A 14,764-nucleotide genomic window follows, 5' to 3' on the forward strand; every position below is an offset into this window, starting at 1 on the left:
CTCTAAGTTACTTCCCATGAAGAGATATTTTTGTGTTACGGTAATCTCAGAATCGGGTTTTTTGTAATGGGTTTCCCTGGTGTTGTTCTGAGTCGACGACGTCACTATCTATATATTTTGATAGTTAGGCGTATCGATGGCATACAAAAAAATTGACTATCGTTACTATCGAGAGCTTTGAAATTCTATTCTCAGCTGAGATTTCCGTAGTTCGATTTCAAACAAAAATATTTATAGGATCATCGACGTTGCTATTCACAATATCAGCCCGTTATATCAAATATTCGCTAGAACTTGTTCCATAGAATCTCACTGCGCTTTTATGTAAGTTACAAATTATAACAATTTTTTGTGGCTCTGTGAATAGCAATTTTTATTAATTAATATGTATCATTAATTCTTATAAATTACAAAAAAATATTAATTATTTCGATTTTGTTTTAGTGATAAAAATAGCTAAACAAATAAAAACATTTTAATTACTAAAGCGTGTCACAAGTAGTTATTGCAATATTTGCCCTATAAATACAAAACATTTTGCATTGCTTTTTAAATTTAACGTTTTTGTGTTTATATAATAATTTAATTAACATTCTTAATGACATGCCATACATCAGAATGCCCTACAATGTCAACAACCTTGAGCAAATCAAGTGCTTTACAGCTGTTATTTTTTTTATTATTGTTTTATTTACATACATTTTCAGATAGCTTTTTCTTTTTTGTTTCACAGTTAATTCTGTGTACGTGCTTGTTATGTTAAATAAAATGTTACAAAGTAATCAAAACAAAACGGTACGATCGGCGAATTTTCTATTAACATGTCAAATATCATAAATGTAGCACATAATCGTAAATATGTAGGTATCTATTAACAATTCTTTACATACATATTTACTTAACACCTTTTTTTTTAATTAATTTGAGTTTGTTGACGTTTTTTTGGTTAACATAAGTGTTTAGTTGTTTTGTTAATTTATTACTTTGTGCAGGTAAAATTTTTTTTATTTTATTTTTGTTTTATAGTATCGCTACAACTAGCTGATTGCCTTTTTATGTAAGATAATTGTAGTGTATCAATTGAAAAGTGTTTATTTTATACTCAAAAAACTTGATTACATTACTAAATATATAGGGTGAAGCAATTGCACTGCTTATGCCTCAAACTGTTCTGATTTCATGTTATCGACATATGAAAGCCATCACAATTTAAAACGAACAAAAACAAGTAAGGAAGGTTAAGTTCGGGTGTAACCGAACATTACATACTCAGTTGAGAGCTATGGTGGCAACATAAGGGAAAATAACCATGTAGGAAAATGAACCGAGGGTAACCCTGAAATGTGTTTGTATGACATGTGTATCAAACGAAAGGTATTAAAGAGTATTTTAAGAGGGAGTGGGCCATAGTTCTATAGGTCGACGCCATTTAGGGATATCGCCATAAAGGGGACCAGGGGTGACTCTAGAAGGCGTTTGTACAATATGGGTGTCAAACGAAAGGTATTAATGAGTATTTTAAGAGGGCGTGGGCCTTAGTTCTATATTTTTGTATTTTGTTGCACCATATCATTACTGGAGTTGAATGTTGGCATAATTTACTTAAATACTGTAAAGATATTAACTTTTCTTTTAAAATTTGAATTAAAAAATTTTTTTTTAAAAGTGGGCGTGGTCGTTCTCCGATTTTGCTAGTTTTTAGTAAGCAGACATATAGTAATAAGGGTAACATTCCTGCCAAATTTCATCATGATATCTTCAACGACTGCTAAATAACAGCTTGCAAAACTTCTAAATTACCTTCTTTTAAAAGTGGGCGGTGCCACGCCCATTGTCCAAAATTTTACTCTTTTTCTATTCTGCGTAATAAGTTCAACCAACTTACCAAGTTTCATCGCTTAATCCGTATTTGGTAATGAATTATAGCACTTTTTCGATTTTTCGAAATTTTCGATATCGAAAAGTGGGCGTGGTTATTGTCCGATATCGTTCATTTTAAATAGCGATCTGAGATGAGTGCCCAGGAACATACATACCAAATTTCATCAATATACTCAAAATTTACTCAAGTTATCGTGTTAACGGACAGACGGACGGACGGACATGGCTCAATCGAATTTTTTTTCGATACTGATGATTTTGATATATGGAAGTCTATCTCGATTCCTTTATACCTGTACAACCAACCGTTATCCAATCAAAGTTAATATACTCTGTGAGCTCTGCTCAACTGAGTATAAAAATGAAAGGCTTATACCTCCAACAAATCCACCAACGAAATTATTTTTACACTGAATGCCGGTGGCTTATTGAGTTTTTTTTTTAAGTTTTATTTTTAAAATTGAAAATAATTATTTGTTTTTTCTGAGTAATTTATTTCGAGTTATTCGTTGGGTTTTTTATTTTTGCTCTTAAACTTTTATTTGTATAAGCAAATATGTTTGTTGTAGAAAATTTGGTAAGAAGTTAACAGACTTACCTTGTTTATGAGCGTAGCCGTAAGAAAGTATATACATTAGGGTGGCCCTAATTAATCATATAATGATTACTTCCAGTCTCACCCCTTCGAACGGTAACACCAATGTCAAAAATACCACTAACTAATTTTTATTCCGATTGGGGACGGTTGAACGGTTTTGCACAGAGGTCAAAGTAAAGATTTCTCTATGGAGACTCGAAAAATCTAAATTAAATTTTCGGTTTTCTAATACGTAAAATCGCTTGTACTATAGTAGACGATAGCACTTACAAATTTTGTTGTTGTTGTTGTGCTAATAGTGCTGCACCCCATTTCATAGGTGCGATCACTCAGATACTGTCATCAAAGTCCCTTAAATTTTGGTTCCGATTGGAAACGGTTAAGGCCTGCTTCATATGAATTCCAGTTCAGATTACGCTAACTAAAAAATTTACCTTAGTCACTTAGCCGTTTCATATCAGGACCAACATTTATTTTTAATACCGCCTGTTTTAATTACATCGATTTCAAGTATTTGAAAAGAAAACAAATAATTTTAAATTTTCGAGTCTCCATTAAAAATCCTTACGTAGTCGCCTCTAATCGAGGCCAAAATTTATTTGTGATATTTTTATCTTTGGAATTACCATTAAAGAGGGTGAAATTGAAAAAAACAATAATTTGATTTATATGTACGTTAGGCTGTGCCGAAAATAACCTTGTTCGGCAGAATTAATTTCAAAACTTTTGTTCAGATACAAAAACTGGTTCCTAAGACTATGAACCCCGTAAAACTGTTATTCAGATTGTTTGCTTGATGCTTTTCTGTTTCCCATACAAATTATATAGTAATATTTGGTTTCACATTTTATGATTTTTATATTAATCAACTGGTTTGGTATAAAAAATGTGAGAATATTTTTACACGTCCGCCAATAGTAAAAAATGCGCTACTAATTAGTTAAAAAGAATAATATTTAAGTATATATGACTTTTATATATTTAAATTTGTATAGAGTTTTGGAAAGTGTGCGGCGCTACGCCCTTTTTCAACATAGTACCGGAGTGGTTAGAAGCGCTTGAATTTAGCAACGACTCTCATGCTAGTACATGGGATCGATTTTTAGTATCCTAAAGGGATATAATGAAGGATCGACCTAAAACATGTAATCCACGCATCGTCGTGTTTGAAAATATTTGTGACTGTATAATTTTTCAATAAAAAATCAACTTTGTATAAAGTTTGGGGATCACCCTGCAATAATCCCATAATAAAAAATGCATTTTTTATTTCTTGGTAAAAACGAGAAGTCCATTAAGCTCCATAGTGAAATACAAAAAAAAAAATATTGAATGAAGAATTGCTAAGCGCGTTTCAGACCACCTTAATAATATTTAAAAAGCTGTTTTGAGCTATCCAAGTACATCTTTGTAGAAAAAAACTATTTTTTTTTAAACACCATAATGTACATACCGACACATATGTAAACGTAAAAACTCAATGCGAAAGATGCATATTGCGGCAAACATACATGAATACATCCATGTGAAGTTAGAATATTAATTATTTTAATGCGATTTATCTCATAAAGCTCACACTTAAGTATAAGCGCATTAATGTCATTTTGAACGATCGCTAAGGTTTTAAATGCCGGAAAAGTTTTGAATAACTTAAGATCATAAAAACTAAGAGAATAATAAAAAAAAATTGTAAATTAAATATCAATTAGTGGAATTTTTTTCGGCATACATTTTTTCCAGTGGATTTTGGTTTTTCCTCTATGTTGTTGTGAAAAGTGTTACCGGTGGCCGACATCATAGATCTTCTAATAGATAAACAGTTAATCTGTATGTCATTTAAAAATTAAAGTTCCGCTACGCGGGTTGCTGACGATCGTTTTGTAAGTAAAAGTTTATAGAAGCGATGCAGTTAGAAGTATTTTCAGACTGCCTATTAAAGAGCCGAAATATAACTGTTCATTTTGCGTTGCTGCCAAAAAAGCAAGTCAAACTCTGGTGAGGTTAGGCTCTTCGACAAGAGTGAAAGATGTTCGCAACCAGACTAGAGCGTCTAGTCTACTACCTTCAAAATATTTCAATTGAAAAACCTTAGCTGAAATATTTGCTTGAGAAGCCTTGAATGTCTGACTTTCTTGGTTGGTGTCTTCGTGCTGAAATTATTCCATCTATGAAAAAAGGAATATAAGTTTTGGGAGTATTTCTGTCACGTGGGAACGTACAGCCAGCTTCTTACACAATTAATGGCCAAACTCTGGAAAGCGTTGATGTTTTTGTCGACTTGGGAGTTACAAATGAATTGCAGACTTAGTTTCAACCCTCATATTAATGCCACAGTCAATAAAGCGAGACGAGTTTTAGCATTTGTGAAATGATGGACAAAAGAGTTTATTGATCCTTATGTTACAAACACCCTTTTTACATCATTGGTGAGGCCGATATTAGAATATGGATCGATTACTTGGAATCCGCGTTATCAAGTCCATTTGGATAGACTAGAATCAATTCAAAAACAGTTTTTACTTTTCGCCTTGAGACATCTTCAATGGGACTCTCCGTATAATCAAGTCGTGGAGAAATGCTAGGTGTACTATTTATGGCTAGACTTTTAAATGGATCGATTTCAAGCCCATTTCTTTTGAACGAAGTAAACTTGAATATTCTATGCGGAGTTTCAAGGCATTATAAACCTATAACTCTTAAACAATGCAGAAGCAATTTCCAACTAAACGAACCTTTTCTATGTTTGTGTGAAGATTATAACTTCACTAGAGAATAATTGATGTTTCGGACTCGCTCTTTGCTATAAAAAAACGGGTTTATCCGCCCTTAATAATTAAAAAAAATTATATTTATACTTTTAATCTATTGTATTTTGTGAATCTATGTTTCTCAGCTGATGAGTTTCAATGTAGCTGAGCGGTTTTAGATCTCGGCGCTTAAGAAGCCACTGCCTCTCAAAGACTCGGACATAAATAAGAAATAGGATAAAAAAGAAACTATGTATGCATAAAAAAAACAAAAAGAACAAAAAAAAAAAAATAACAGGATTAGCCTGGTTGTAACTACCTAGAATTGCGTTTGAGAGTTCTGCGAATTTGGATATGGCGAGTACTGTTACTAAGGTAGGTAGGTTGAACTGGCCGGTCCATGAGGACCTCACATAGACTGATTGAGTCCGTAGTGTTACCAGAAGTTTGTTTTAACAACCAAACTGAAAAACCCTATCAAAAACCAGGACTTTTGTTATAAAATAACTCCGTCCTCTTGGCAAATACTAGAAGCTTCCTAGGACTTAAGCCACTTGCTGCTTCTAGATCTGACAGCTGTATCACTCCTAATAGCTGGAGTCTTAGCCTGGCAAGTGCAGGGCACGAGCACAGAACGTGCTCGATCGTTTCCTCCTCCAACCCGCACTTCCTACATCTGCTATCACTGACCAAGCCTAGTTTAAAGGCATGTAACGCGAGCAGGCAGTGTCCAGTCAGAATACCCGTCATGAGTCTACAGTCCTATCTTTTTAATGATAGGAGCAACTGTGTTAGTCTAAGGTTGTAAGACCTACACATAATCTTCGACACTTTACAGTCCCGCGCTTGAACCCACGCCTTTCCCGCTTGGTCGATCATGTGCACCTCTCGACTTCGCTTAATCTCGCCCAATCTAATTGGGACATATACGGAGCAAGCTTCAAGGGATGCGCCCTTTTTAGCTAGTTCGTCCGCTTTTTCATTCCCATCTATGCCCATATGCCCTGGGACCCAATATAGATGTATGCTTCTCCCTGTCCCGATTCTCTCCAGAGACTGCTTACACCCTAACACGCATTTAGATGCTGTGCTATGCGAGATTATTGCCTTAATTGCTGCTTGACTGTCAATATAAAAGTTAACACGGTTGCAGCTTAAGCTATTCTCTTCCAGGGTTTCTACTGCTTTGGTTACGGCTAATATTTCCGCTTGGAAAACGCTACAGTAATCCGGCAGCCTGTAGGATCTGCTTATTTCCGGATCAGCGCAGTATACCGCAGACCCTACTCCTTCCACTACTTTGGAACCATCTGTGTTGTATCGCCTCGTCCGCCATTTGCGCACCCTTGCGCCAACCGTCCACCTCTATTGTGGCCTTAAGATCTCCCTCGAAGCGCATATAGGGAATCATGTAGTCTGTTCGTCTTGTGATTGATGACGCTATACTACTATGGCCATATGGTCGGCGCTCAAGCTGCCCCGAAGCACCGAGCCTGGTTGCGGTCGTTAACGCTTTGTTCTTTTCCAACAGGTGAGATGTGCAAAATGGCATACAGTGTAGCCGTCGGGGTTGTTTTTTTTGTTTAATGCCAAGCATCGATAGTCTGCATACCCCTCTAATTTTTTGAGGTATGTTGTTTTTTGTGTGGCTTTCCACCAAACAAGAACTCCATAGTATAGAATAGGGCTTACAATCGCTGTAAAAACCCAATGAGAAAGAGAGGGCGATAGGTCCCACGTACACCCCAGCATTCTTTTACATGCATAGAGTGCCGTTGAGGCCTTCTTGACCCTCTCCTCCACGTTGAGCTTCCATGACAGCTTACTGTCTAGGATGATTCCTAAATATTTTGTGCAAGGTTTCTCCTGTAAGGTCACCCCTCCTAACTTAGGCCTGGTCCAATTTGGGACCTTGTCCCTCTTTGTAAAAAAGACCATATCCGTCTTCTCCGCATTGACTTTCAATCCGACATTAGATGCCCAGGTATGAATATCGCGAAGTGCCCGATCCATCAAAGAACGTCATCTGCGTAAGCCGTAAGTTTTACGGATCCCTCATCGAATTGCCTGAGCAGTTGGTTGATGACCAGCGTCCACAGCAGAGGTGATACTGTTACTAAAACAAAAATAATAACAACACGTGTAACAGGACGAGCCTTTGGGAATATGCCACAGCAGTATCAGATATATGTAGCTGATTTGAAGTATTCTTGTTAAGTTTTTAAATGCGAAGGGCCTGATGAGAGAATAACTCGATTCTCGATTTTGTTATCATAAGTTGATCCCCGTGACCTTGCTAAGAAACAACAATGCTTCTTCACACGCTTTGCTGAATTATTGGCAACATATTAATTTTTTTTGAGAAAAGGCGAATGATTTCTATTATTTAAGATTATAATATTCAATTTATGGACTAAGTTATACCATACCGACACATCTAAGCGGTTACTTAAAGTTGCTTCCCTTTTTCATTTCAGAAGAGCTCCTGATTCACCAACAATAAAACCAAAACTTGTTCGCCAACGCTAAATACTACACACTCTCTAAAAATGCATAACATTTGGAGCGCTCTAACGCGACGAAAAACCGATGATGTTGTGGAGAGCGATTCAAAATTGGCACGTGTTCTAACGCTCGTCGATCTCACAGCGCTCGGTGTAGGCAGTACACTCGGACTGGGTGTTTATGTGTTGGCTGGTTCCGTTGCCTATAGTATCGCTGGTCCTGCAGTGACAGTATCATTTCTTATAGCTGCTATTGCATCGGCTTTTGCTGGTATTTGTTATGCTGAATTTGCGGCGCGTGTACCCAAGGCTGGGTCAGCCTACGTTTACAGTTATGTAACAATTGGCGAATTTGTCGCGTTCACAATTGGATGGAATTTGATATTAGAATATGTAATTGGTACTGCGAGTGTTGCACGTGGCCTGAGCGGTTACTTCGATGCGCTAATCAATAATTCTATGTCGCGCACATTGGAAGAAACGTTGCCAATTCATATCGATTTCTTGGCTAAATATCCAGATTTTATGGCCGCTGGTATGGTATTGATGCTGGCAGCAATACTTGCTTTTGGTGTTAAGGAGTCCAGTTTGTTGAATAATATTTTTACGGGTGTGAATTTGGTAACAATTTGTATAGTTTTAGTTGCCGGTGCTATAAATTGTAAGTGAATGTGTAGTTCAGAGCGCGTTCTTAATTTTTAAATTTAAAATTTGTTTCATTTTAATTCCTTCTTTGTAGCTGATCCTGCCAATTGGACCATATCAAAAGATCAGTTACCGGATGGTAAATATGGTCAAGGTGGATTTATGCCTTTTGGTATTGCTGGCGTTATGGCTGGTGCGGCGAAATGTTTCTTTGGTTTTGTGGGCTTTGATTGCATTGCTACTACTGGTGAGGAAGCAATAAATCCAAAACGCAATATTCCGCTGGCGATTGTTATTTCCCTGATTATTATATTCTTTGCGTATTTTGGAATTTCTTCTGTTCTCACGATGATGGTGCCTTATTACTTATTGGTAAGTTTAGAATCTCGACGCTTAGCTTTCTTTCATTCGGTGCTAGAATTGTTACCTGAAAAAAGGGGAATAACTTCGTGGTTTTGATGACTTTTGGACTTTAATAGACACGCAAGCATTTCATTAAGTTATATTTGTTCAAAGAGCTTTTTTAAACCGAGATGTCCTAATTATTTACAAAACTAATTTAATCATTCTCTTCGCATTTTTTCTAGGATGAAAACGCTCCATTTCCACAAGCTTTCGACGATATTGGTTGGCATTCGATTAAATGGGTAGTAACAATAGGTGCAGTTTTTGCTTTAACCACAAGCTTGTTGGGTGCTATGTTCCCCATGCCGCGTATCTTATATGCTATGGGAAATGATGGAATTTTATTTAAATCCTTTGCTAAAGTTGATGCACGTTCACAAACACCATTATTGGCAACATATATTACTGGATTATTTGCAGGTAAATAGTACATTCATTTGAATAAAGTATATTTCGATGGAATCACGTCTACGAGATCACATCATATCATTTAATTAATATTATGTGGTATCACAGCATTTTAAACAATACAAGTTTACATTAGTATAATGTTATACATACATATAAAACATATATCACTCTTAAGCAAATATATTCATCGGAAAATATGTCATACCATATCACAATATAAAGTTTAAATAAACATTACTTAACCATTGTACATTATATCTTATCATATCGCCTCGAATTACCCATACCATCATATCACACCACCTCTTAAAGTTGATAATAGGAACGATTTATGACACATTGTAAGTATCGCACATGTCACATGGCCTCCTTATATTTGATATCGTGTCACACATAGTTATGGTAGCGTGCTCCGCATACCACACCGAAGATCCTGGATTCACGCCCGGGCAAAGCAACACCAAAAATTTTAGAAGCAAGTTTCTTCAATTAGAAGAAAATTATTCTAAGCGAGGTCGTCACTCGGCAGTGTTCGACAGGCACTCCTAGTGTATTTCTGCCAAGGAGAGCTCTCAGTGAGAACTCAACTGTCTTGGTTCGGCATAAAACAATTTGTAAGAAAAAATAAAAAGAGCCCGACGCAAATTGGAAGAGAAGCTCGGCCTTAAATCTCCTCTGACGTTATCGCGCCTTACATTAATTAATTAATTAAAGCATATGAAGCCCCTTAATACTACGCCATATCACATCAGATAAAATCTCTAAGTTTATATAAAAACCCAAGCCAACAAACTTAGTCTTCACATTACCTATAATACAAATCACTCTGTATGAATATAATAATGTCACGTCTTCTGACATCACTCACTTGTCCCATAGCATCGCGCCCCACTTCAAACGATTTAAATTTACTTCATATAGAGTATTATATAAAAGTTTATCATATATAGCTTATCATCCCTTATGTTATCATACATCGTATCCGGACATCATCTTATAACAAGTATTTAATGATAGTACTATCACATAATATAAGGTAAAGATGAATCATATCACATAAAATCGTATTATAACACATCACATGATATGTTATCACTCTAACTTTCATTAGATCATATCATATTCTGAACTGTCACATAATATCGCGAAGAATCACATCATACTAGATCACCAATCCATTTAAAAGTAATTTATATTACAGAACACTAAACACTACAAAATCCCCTAATACTACAGTTACACATATCGTTATATAACTTCAGCACATTAAATTCTATGAAATACCTACATCATCTTCCTTGTTATCATACACTGTCTCTTGACATCGCACTAAATCACTTATTTAATGTATAGTACTGTCACATAAGTTAATTGTGAATCATAGCACATCACATCACATGATATGATACCACAATACCATTTATGATATCATATCATACCCTGAACTGTAACATCACATCATTCTACATCAGTCTCTATCAATTAAATTTAAATGATCGATTTTCTGACGTTTAACCTTCAAGTAAATAATTGAAATTTTGATTCAAGGCCTTTGGGGGTTTCCGCAGTAAGCTAATATACATACATATACGAGTATAATATTAAAGAGAAACCAACGGCTTGTCCGATACCCATCAGATTTCTACAAATGCCGAACATTTCGTCCGATAAAAACGTGGGTATTTTTCCCCCAATTTCTAAACCCTACTGAGCTTAAGAATATGTAGGTATCCTTGGTACCCCTGTTATATATAGTAGTGTAGTAATGTAGTAATGAGAGGTAGTGAAAAAGTGAGTCAGCTACATTGCTTTAAAAAATGCAACCCCAGATTGCGTGTCTAAAATTCTTTGAATGTGTGTTATATTAGAGATATATCTTCTTCGTGATTTCACATAAATTCGAGTCACATCATATCAAATCATATCACGTGATATGCTATTGCATGATTTCTCTTCATATCAAATGTATCATACAAATGCCACAAGATATGTTATCACATCACACCATGCTAGACTGAAAAATATTACATTACTTGAAAATCATATCACCCAAAATATTGGAACAGCACATTATGTCGCAGCAACTCAATCGATTTCATATCAATAACATCACATCTTCACATATAAGTAATCCATTTTCTTCCTCTCCATCATCTCTTTTTCAGCTATCATGGCGCTTATTTTCGATTTGAATCAACTAATAGATATGATGTCCATTGGCACACTGCTCGCCTATACAATTGTTGCCATTTGTGTGCTCGTATTACGTTATCAGGATGAAGATATGGATACGAAAATAATATCATTACGTTGTCCGGATGTTATACGTCAACTTTTCAATGGAAATTCATACAGAGCACCCAATTTATTAACATCACGCATTGCAAAAATATTGGTTGTTTTGTTTTCTGTAATATGTATGGTTTGGGATATAGTTGAGAAAATCTGTGGTATAGATTCTATGACTGGCATAATAACTTTGAGTATACTTTTTGGAGTATTGCTTGTGATTATGGTCATCATAAATATGCAACCCGTATCTACAATTGAGTTGACTTTTAAAGTACCACTCGTACCATTTGTGCCTGGCTTTAGTGTTTTTGTAAATATTTATTTAATGTTCCAATTGGATTTGGGTACTTGGGTACGTTTCCTAGTTTGGGTATTTATTGGTTATGTGATATATTTCACTTATGGTTTGAGAAATTCTACACAAGTATCTAGAAATCGTAATCATGCAGAGGCAGCGATGAGAATGCAGCATACCAATCAAGCATTTGAACCTGACTGGAAGGTTGAAAACGGCATTAATGGTAAAAACGGTTTTAATGGCGTTAATGTTAAAAACGGAAAAAATGGTGTGATACAGAAACAGTAGTTAAAGCGATAGTACATCTTTTCTTTGTATCCGTCTTTTAGAAAATTGTATTGAAAACCAAGTAAAAAGCATTATTTTAAGCATAATTAGGATTGCCATCGTTTTAAGTGTAAGTTGCTAATGCTTGCATTTGTGGGCGTATTTGTGAAGTATTTTTTAGTATTTTTGTTGGCATTTTATAATTTTTATTTTTAAATAGATTTAAACTTCTTAACATAAATTTTTAGAGTTAAATATTAATGACAAAAATGTATACTATTTTTATTATGGCTTAATTAAAACACTAAATTTTACTAAGTATTTATGAGTAAAATCAAAGTTTTTAGTTAAAGAGATCTTTAAGTTTTTTCTTTATATTTTTTAAATTTATATCCGCTTTTTTCTAGAGAACCTAAAGAGAAATTTTTCGGCTGTCAATGACACCAATAAAGTTACGATTTGGTTTGATATTTTAAATTTTTTCTATATAATAATCGGGTTGAATACCGAGGGAGCTCCAATGAAATTATATCCCGAAAATAAGAGCTATAGCTCATATTGGTATACTTCAAACTTAAATATCAGCTATATGTTTTTAAAAAATATATGTTTTTGTTTTCTTGTAATAATCGATTTTATACGTTGTTTTTATTTTAATATTTTTATTTTTTTATTTTTATTAGAGATAAGTTTGCGAAAACTTTATTACTTAATGCTAATACCCTTGAATCGAGAAGCTATATAAGTGCGAGAGAGATGAATAGATTGCGCATAAAAACTAAACGTCAAAAATTGCAATGAAATAATAAAAAAATATAGCGGCAGGGGTCATAAGATTACAAAAGTGTAAAACAAAATTTAAAAAATTTTTACAAAGTTTAAAACAAACGTTTTTTTGTTAAAAAGTAAAAAAATTGTAAATTTTGTAACTATAAAAAAAAGGTTTTTTACAATCAAAAAGAAATATTATAAAATATCCTTCAAATATTAAAAAAAAAATACAAAATAAATTTTGCGAATAATTTTTGTTTATGATTTTTTTATGTAAATATTTTTTTTGTTATACTCTTATTTACAATTTTACTTAAGAAATATATTAGTATTTCTTTGTATTTTTTTCTTGTTTTTTCATAAAACTAGTTTTTTGCAAATAAATTTGTTGTTCAAATTAAAAAAAAAAAATTTTTTAAATTTGTTTTATATTATTTTGCTAAAATTATGCTTTTTGTTATATTTTTATCCGTAAATTAGCCTCATAAATATATATTTTGATGTTTTCCGATTTTTGCTTCAGTTATTTTGTTTAATAGAGTTATCACAGTCATTTGGGTGTACTAGAGATTTTGTAATTTTTTCTAAAAAACTAAAATTTTTTGCATACATTTATTTACTTTAAAAATCTTACTTTTCAATTAAAAATGTTTTTTTTTATTGGAAATAACTGCCAACGGCAATCACGTTGTTTATATGCGCCAAGTAGATAGTGCTACCATTTTTTCAATTTTTTATTTTGTTTTTAATTTTTAACACTACTGCATCATTTTAAATGCAATAATCAATTATACGTTCTTTTGTGATATTGTATATATATATATATGTATGTGTTTTAGGTAAATATAATATTTTAAAAAAATAGTAAAGTAAATAAGTTAATTCGTTAAGATATATATATATATATAATTCTAAAATATTAAAAAATTGCAAATTTTAATTTATTTTCTAAAAGATTTTTAAATTTATAAATAATATTTTAAATAAAAAACGATTTTTAAAACAAATGCTGCTTTTAAACTAAGATGTGTGTAAACCTGTAGGTTAAGCCACTTCGATTAAGCTTAATTATGGATTCAAAGGGTTGTGAGGCCCTTCCCAAGTGTTAACATGGCCCACGTGAAGGAGGGTTAAGATGTTACTTAATATTGCTAGTTTCAGGTACGTACTGAGAAAATATTCAGTAATGTACTATGAACATACGTAACACTCCTTTAAACCTTCAGGGAGTGTTTTCATTCCTCAAGGAAGAACAAGATATAAGAGAATGGTCGAAAAATGTGAGCATACATTTATGCGTGCGATGTTAACTGCTTGAAGTACAAGCGAGAACTGACTTATTGCTTGCCTTGCTGAATCTCAGTTAGGTAAACACCGATTTCGACCCTCTACGATGCTTTTGAGGGCACTTCTGAACTAGAGTATATCGGGTTGTTTTCAAGATACAATGATTATACCATCTGCCTGGGCCGTAGAGAGAAAATCCGGGCCCGGGACTAAACAATTTACGGGCCCCTATAAAAAATCCACCAATACATTTGATTAATTTGAATTAATGACGTCTCATTCATGAATCATTACCCAACAGGCATTTCTGTATTTTTTTTGAAAAGTAATTTAAAATAAACTTGCTGTGTTAAACGTTATATAAACGATTTCAGTACTAAATATATTTAAATTTTTTTCAGAAAATATTTTATAAGCTTTAGGGCATATGTTAATAACTAATTTGGCTTTGCAAAATTTCATATTATGTTCATAAAAGTTTATTCATGAAAGGCTGCATTTAAACCGTTTCCCGGATTCTCATTCAACCCATTAGAATTGCAGCCATTCTTCATTTAATGTATGCATGCAATTCAGAATTAGTACATATGTATATTTAGGTACGTACACATACGTATTTGTTAATATTATTGAAATAAAAATTATCATTTATAAAAAG

The 14,764-nt window shown here is 33.7% G+C and overlaps 1 protein-coding gene across 3 annotated transcripts in view; it reads left to right on the forward strand.

The window, feature by feature from the left end:
- Positions 1–13,826, forward strand: part of slif (slimfast) — a 49,750-nt gene extending 35,924 nt beyond the window's left edge. For all 3 annotated transcript variants that reach the window (XM_067791046.1, XM_067791048.1, XM_067791047.1), the window contains 4 exons: positions 7,704–8,391; positions 8,470–8,747; positions 8,963–9,200; positions 11,357–13,826. In XM_067791046.1, coding sequence (XP_067647147.1) covers positions 7,776–8,391; positions 8,470–8,747; positions 8,963–9,200; positions 11,357–12,069 — 1,845 coding nt within the window. In that variant the 5' untranslated portion in view covers positions 7,704–7,775 and the 3' untranslated portion in view covers positions 12,070–13,826. The remainder of the gene's footprint in view (positions 1–7,703; positions 8,392–8,469; positions 8,748–8,962; positions 9,201–11,356) is intronic.
- The last annotated feature ends 938 nt before the right edge of the window (positions 13,827–14,764 follow it).

Source organism: Eurosta solidaginis, chromosome 5, assembly GCF_040869045.1.
Source record: "Eurosta solidaginis isolate ZX-2024a chromosome 5, ASM4086904v1, whole genome shotgun sequence".
NCBI lineage: Eukaryota > Metazoa > Arthropoda > Insecta > Diptera > Tephritidae > Eurosta > Eurosta solidaginis.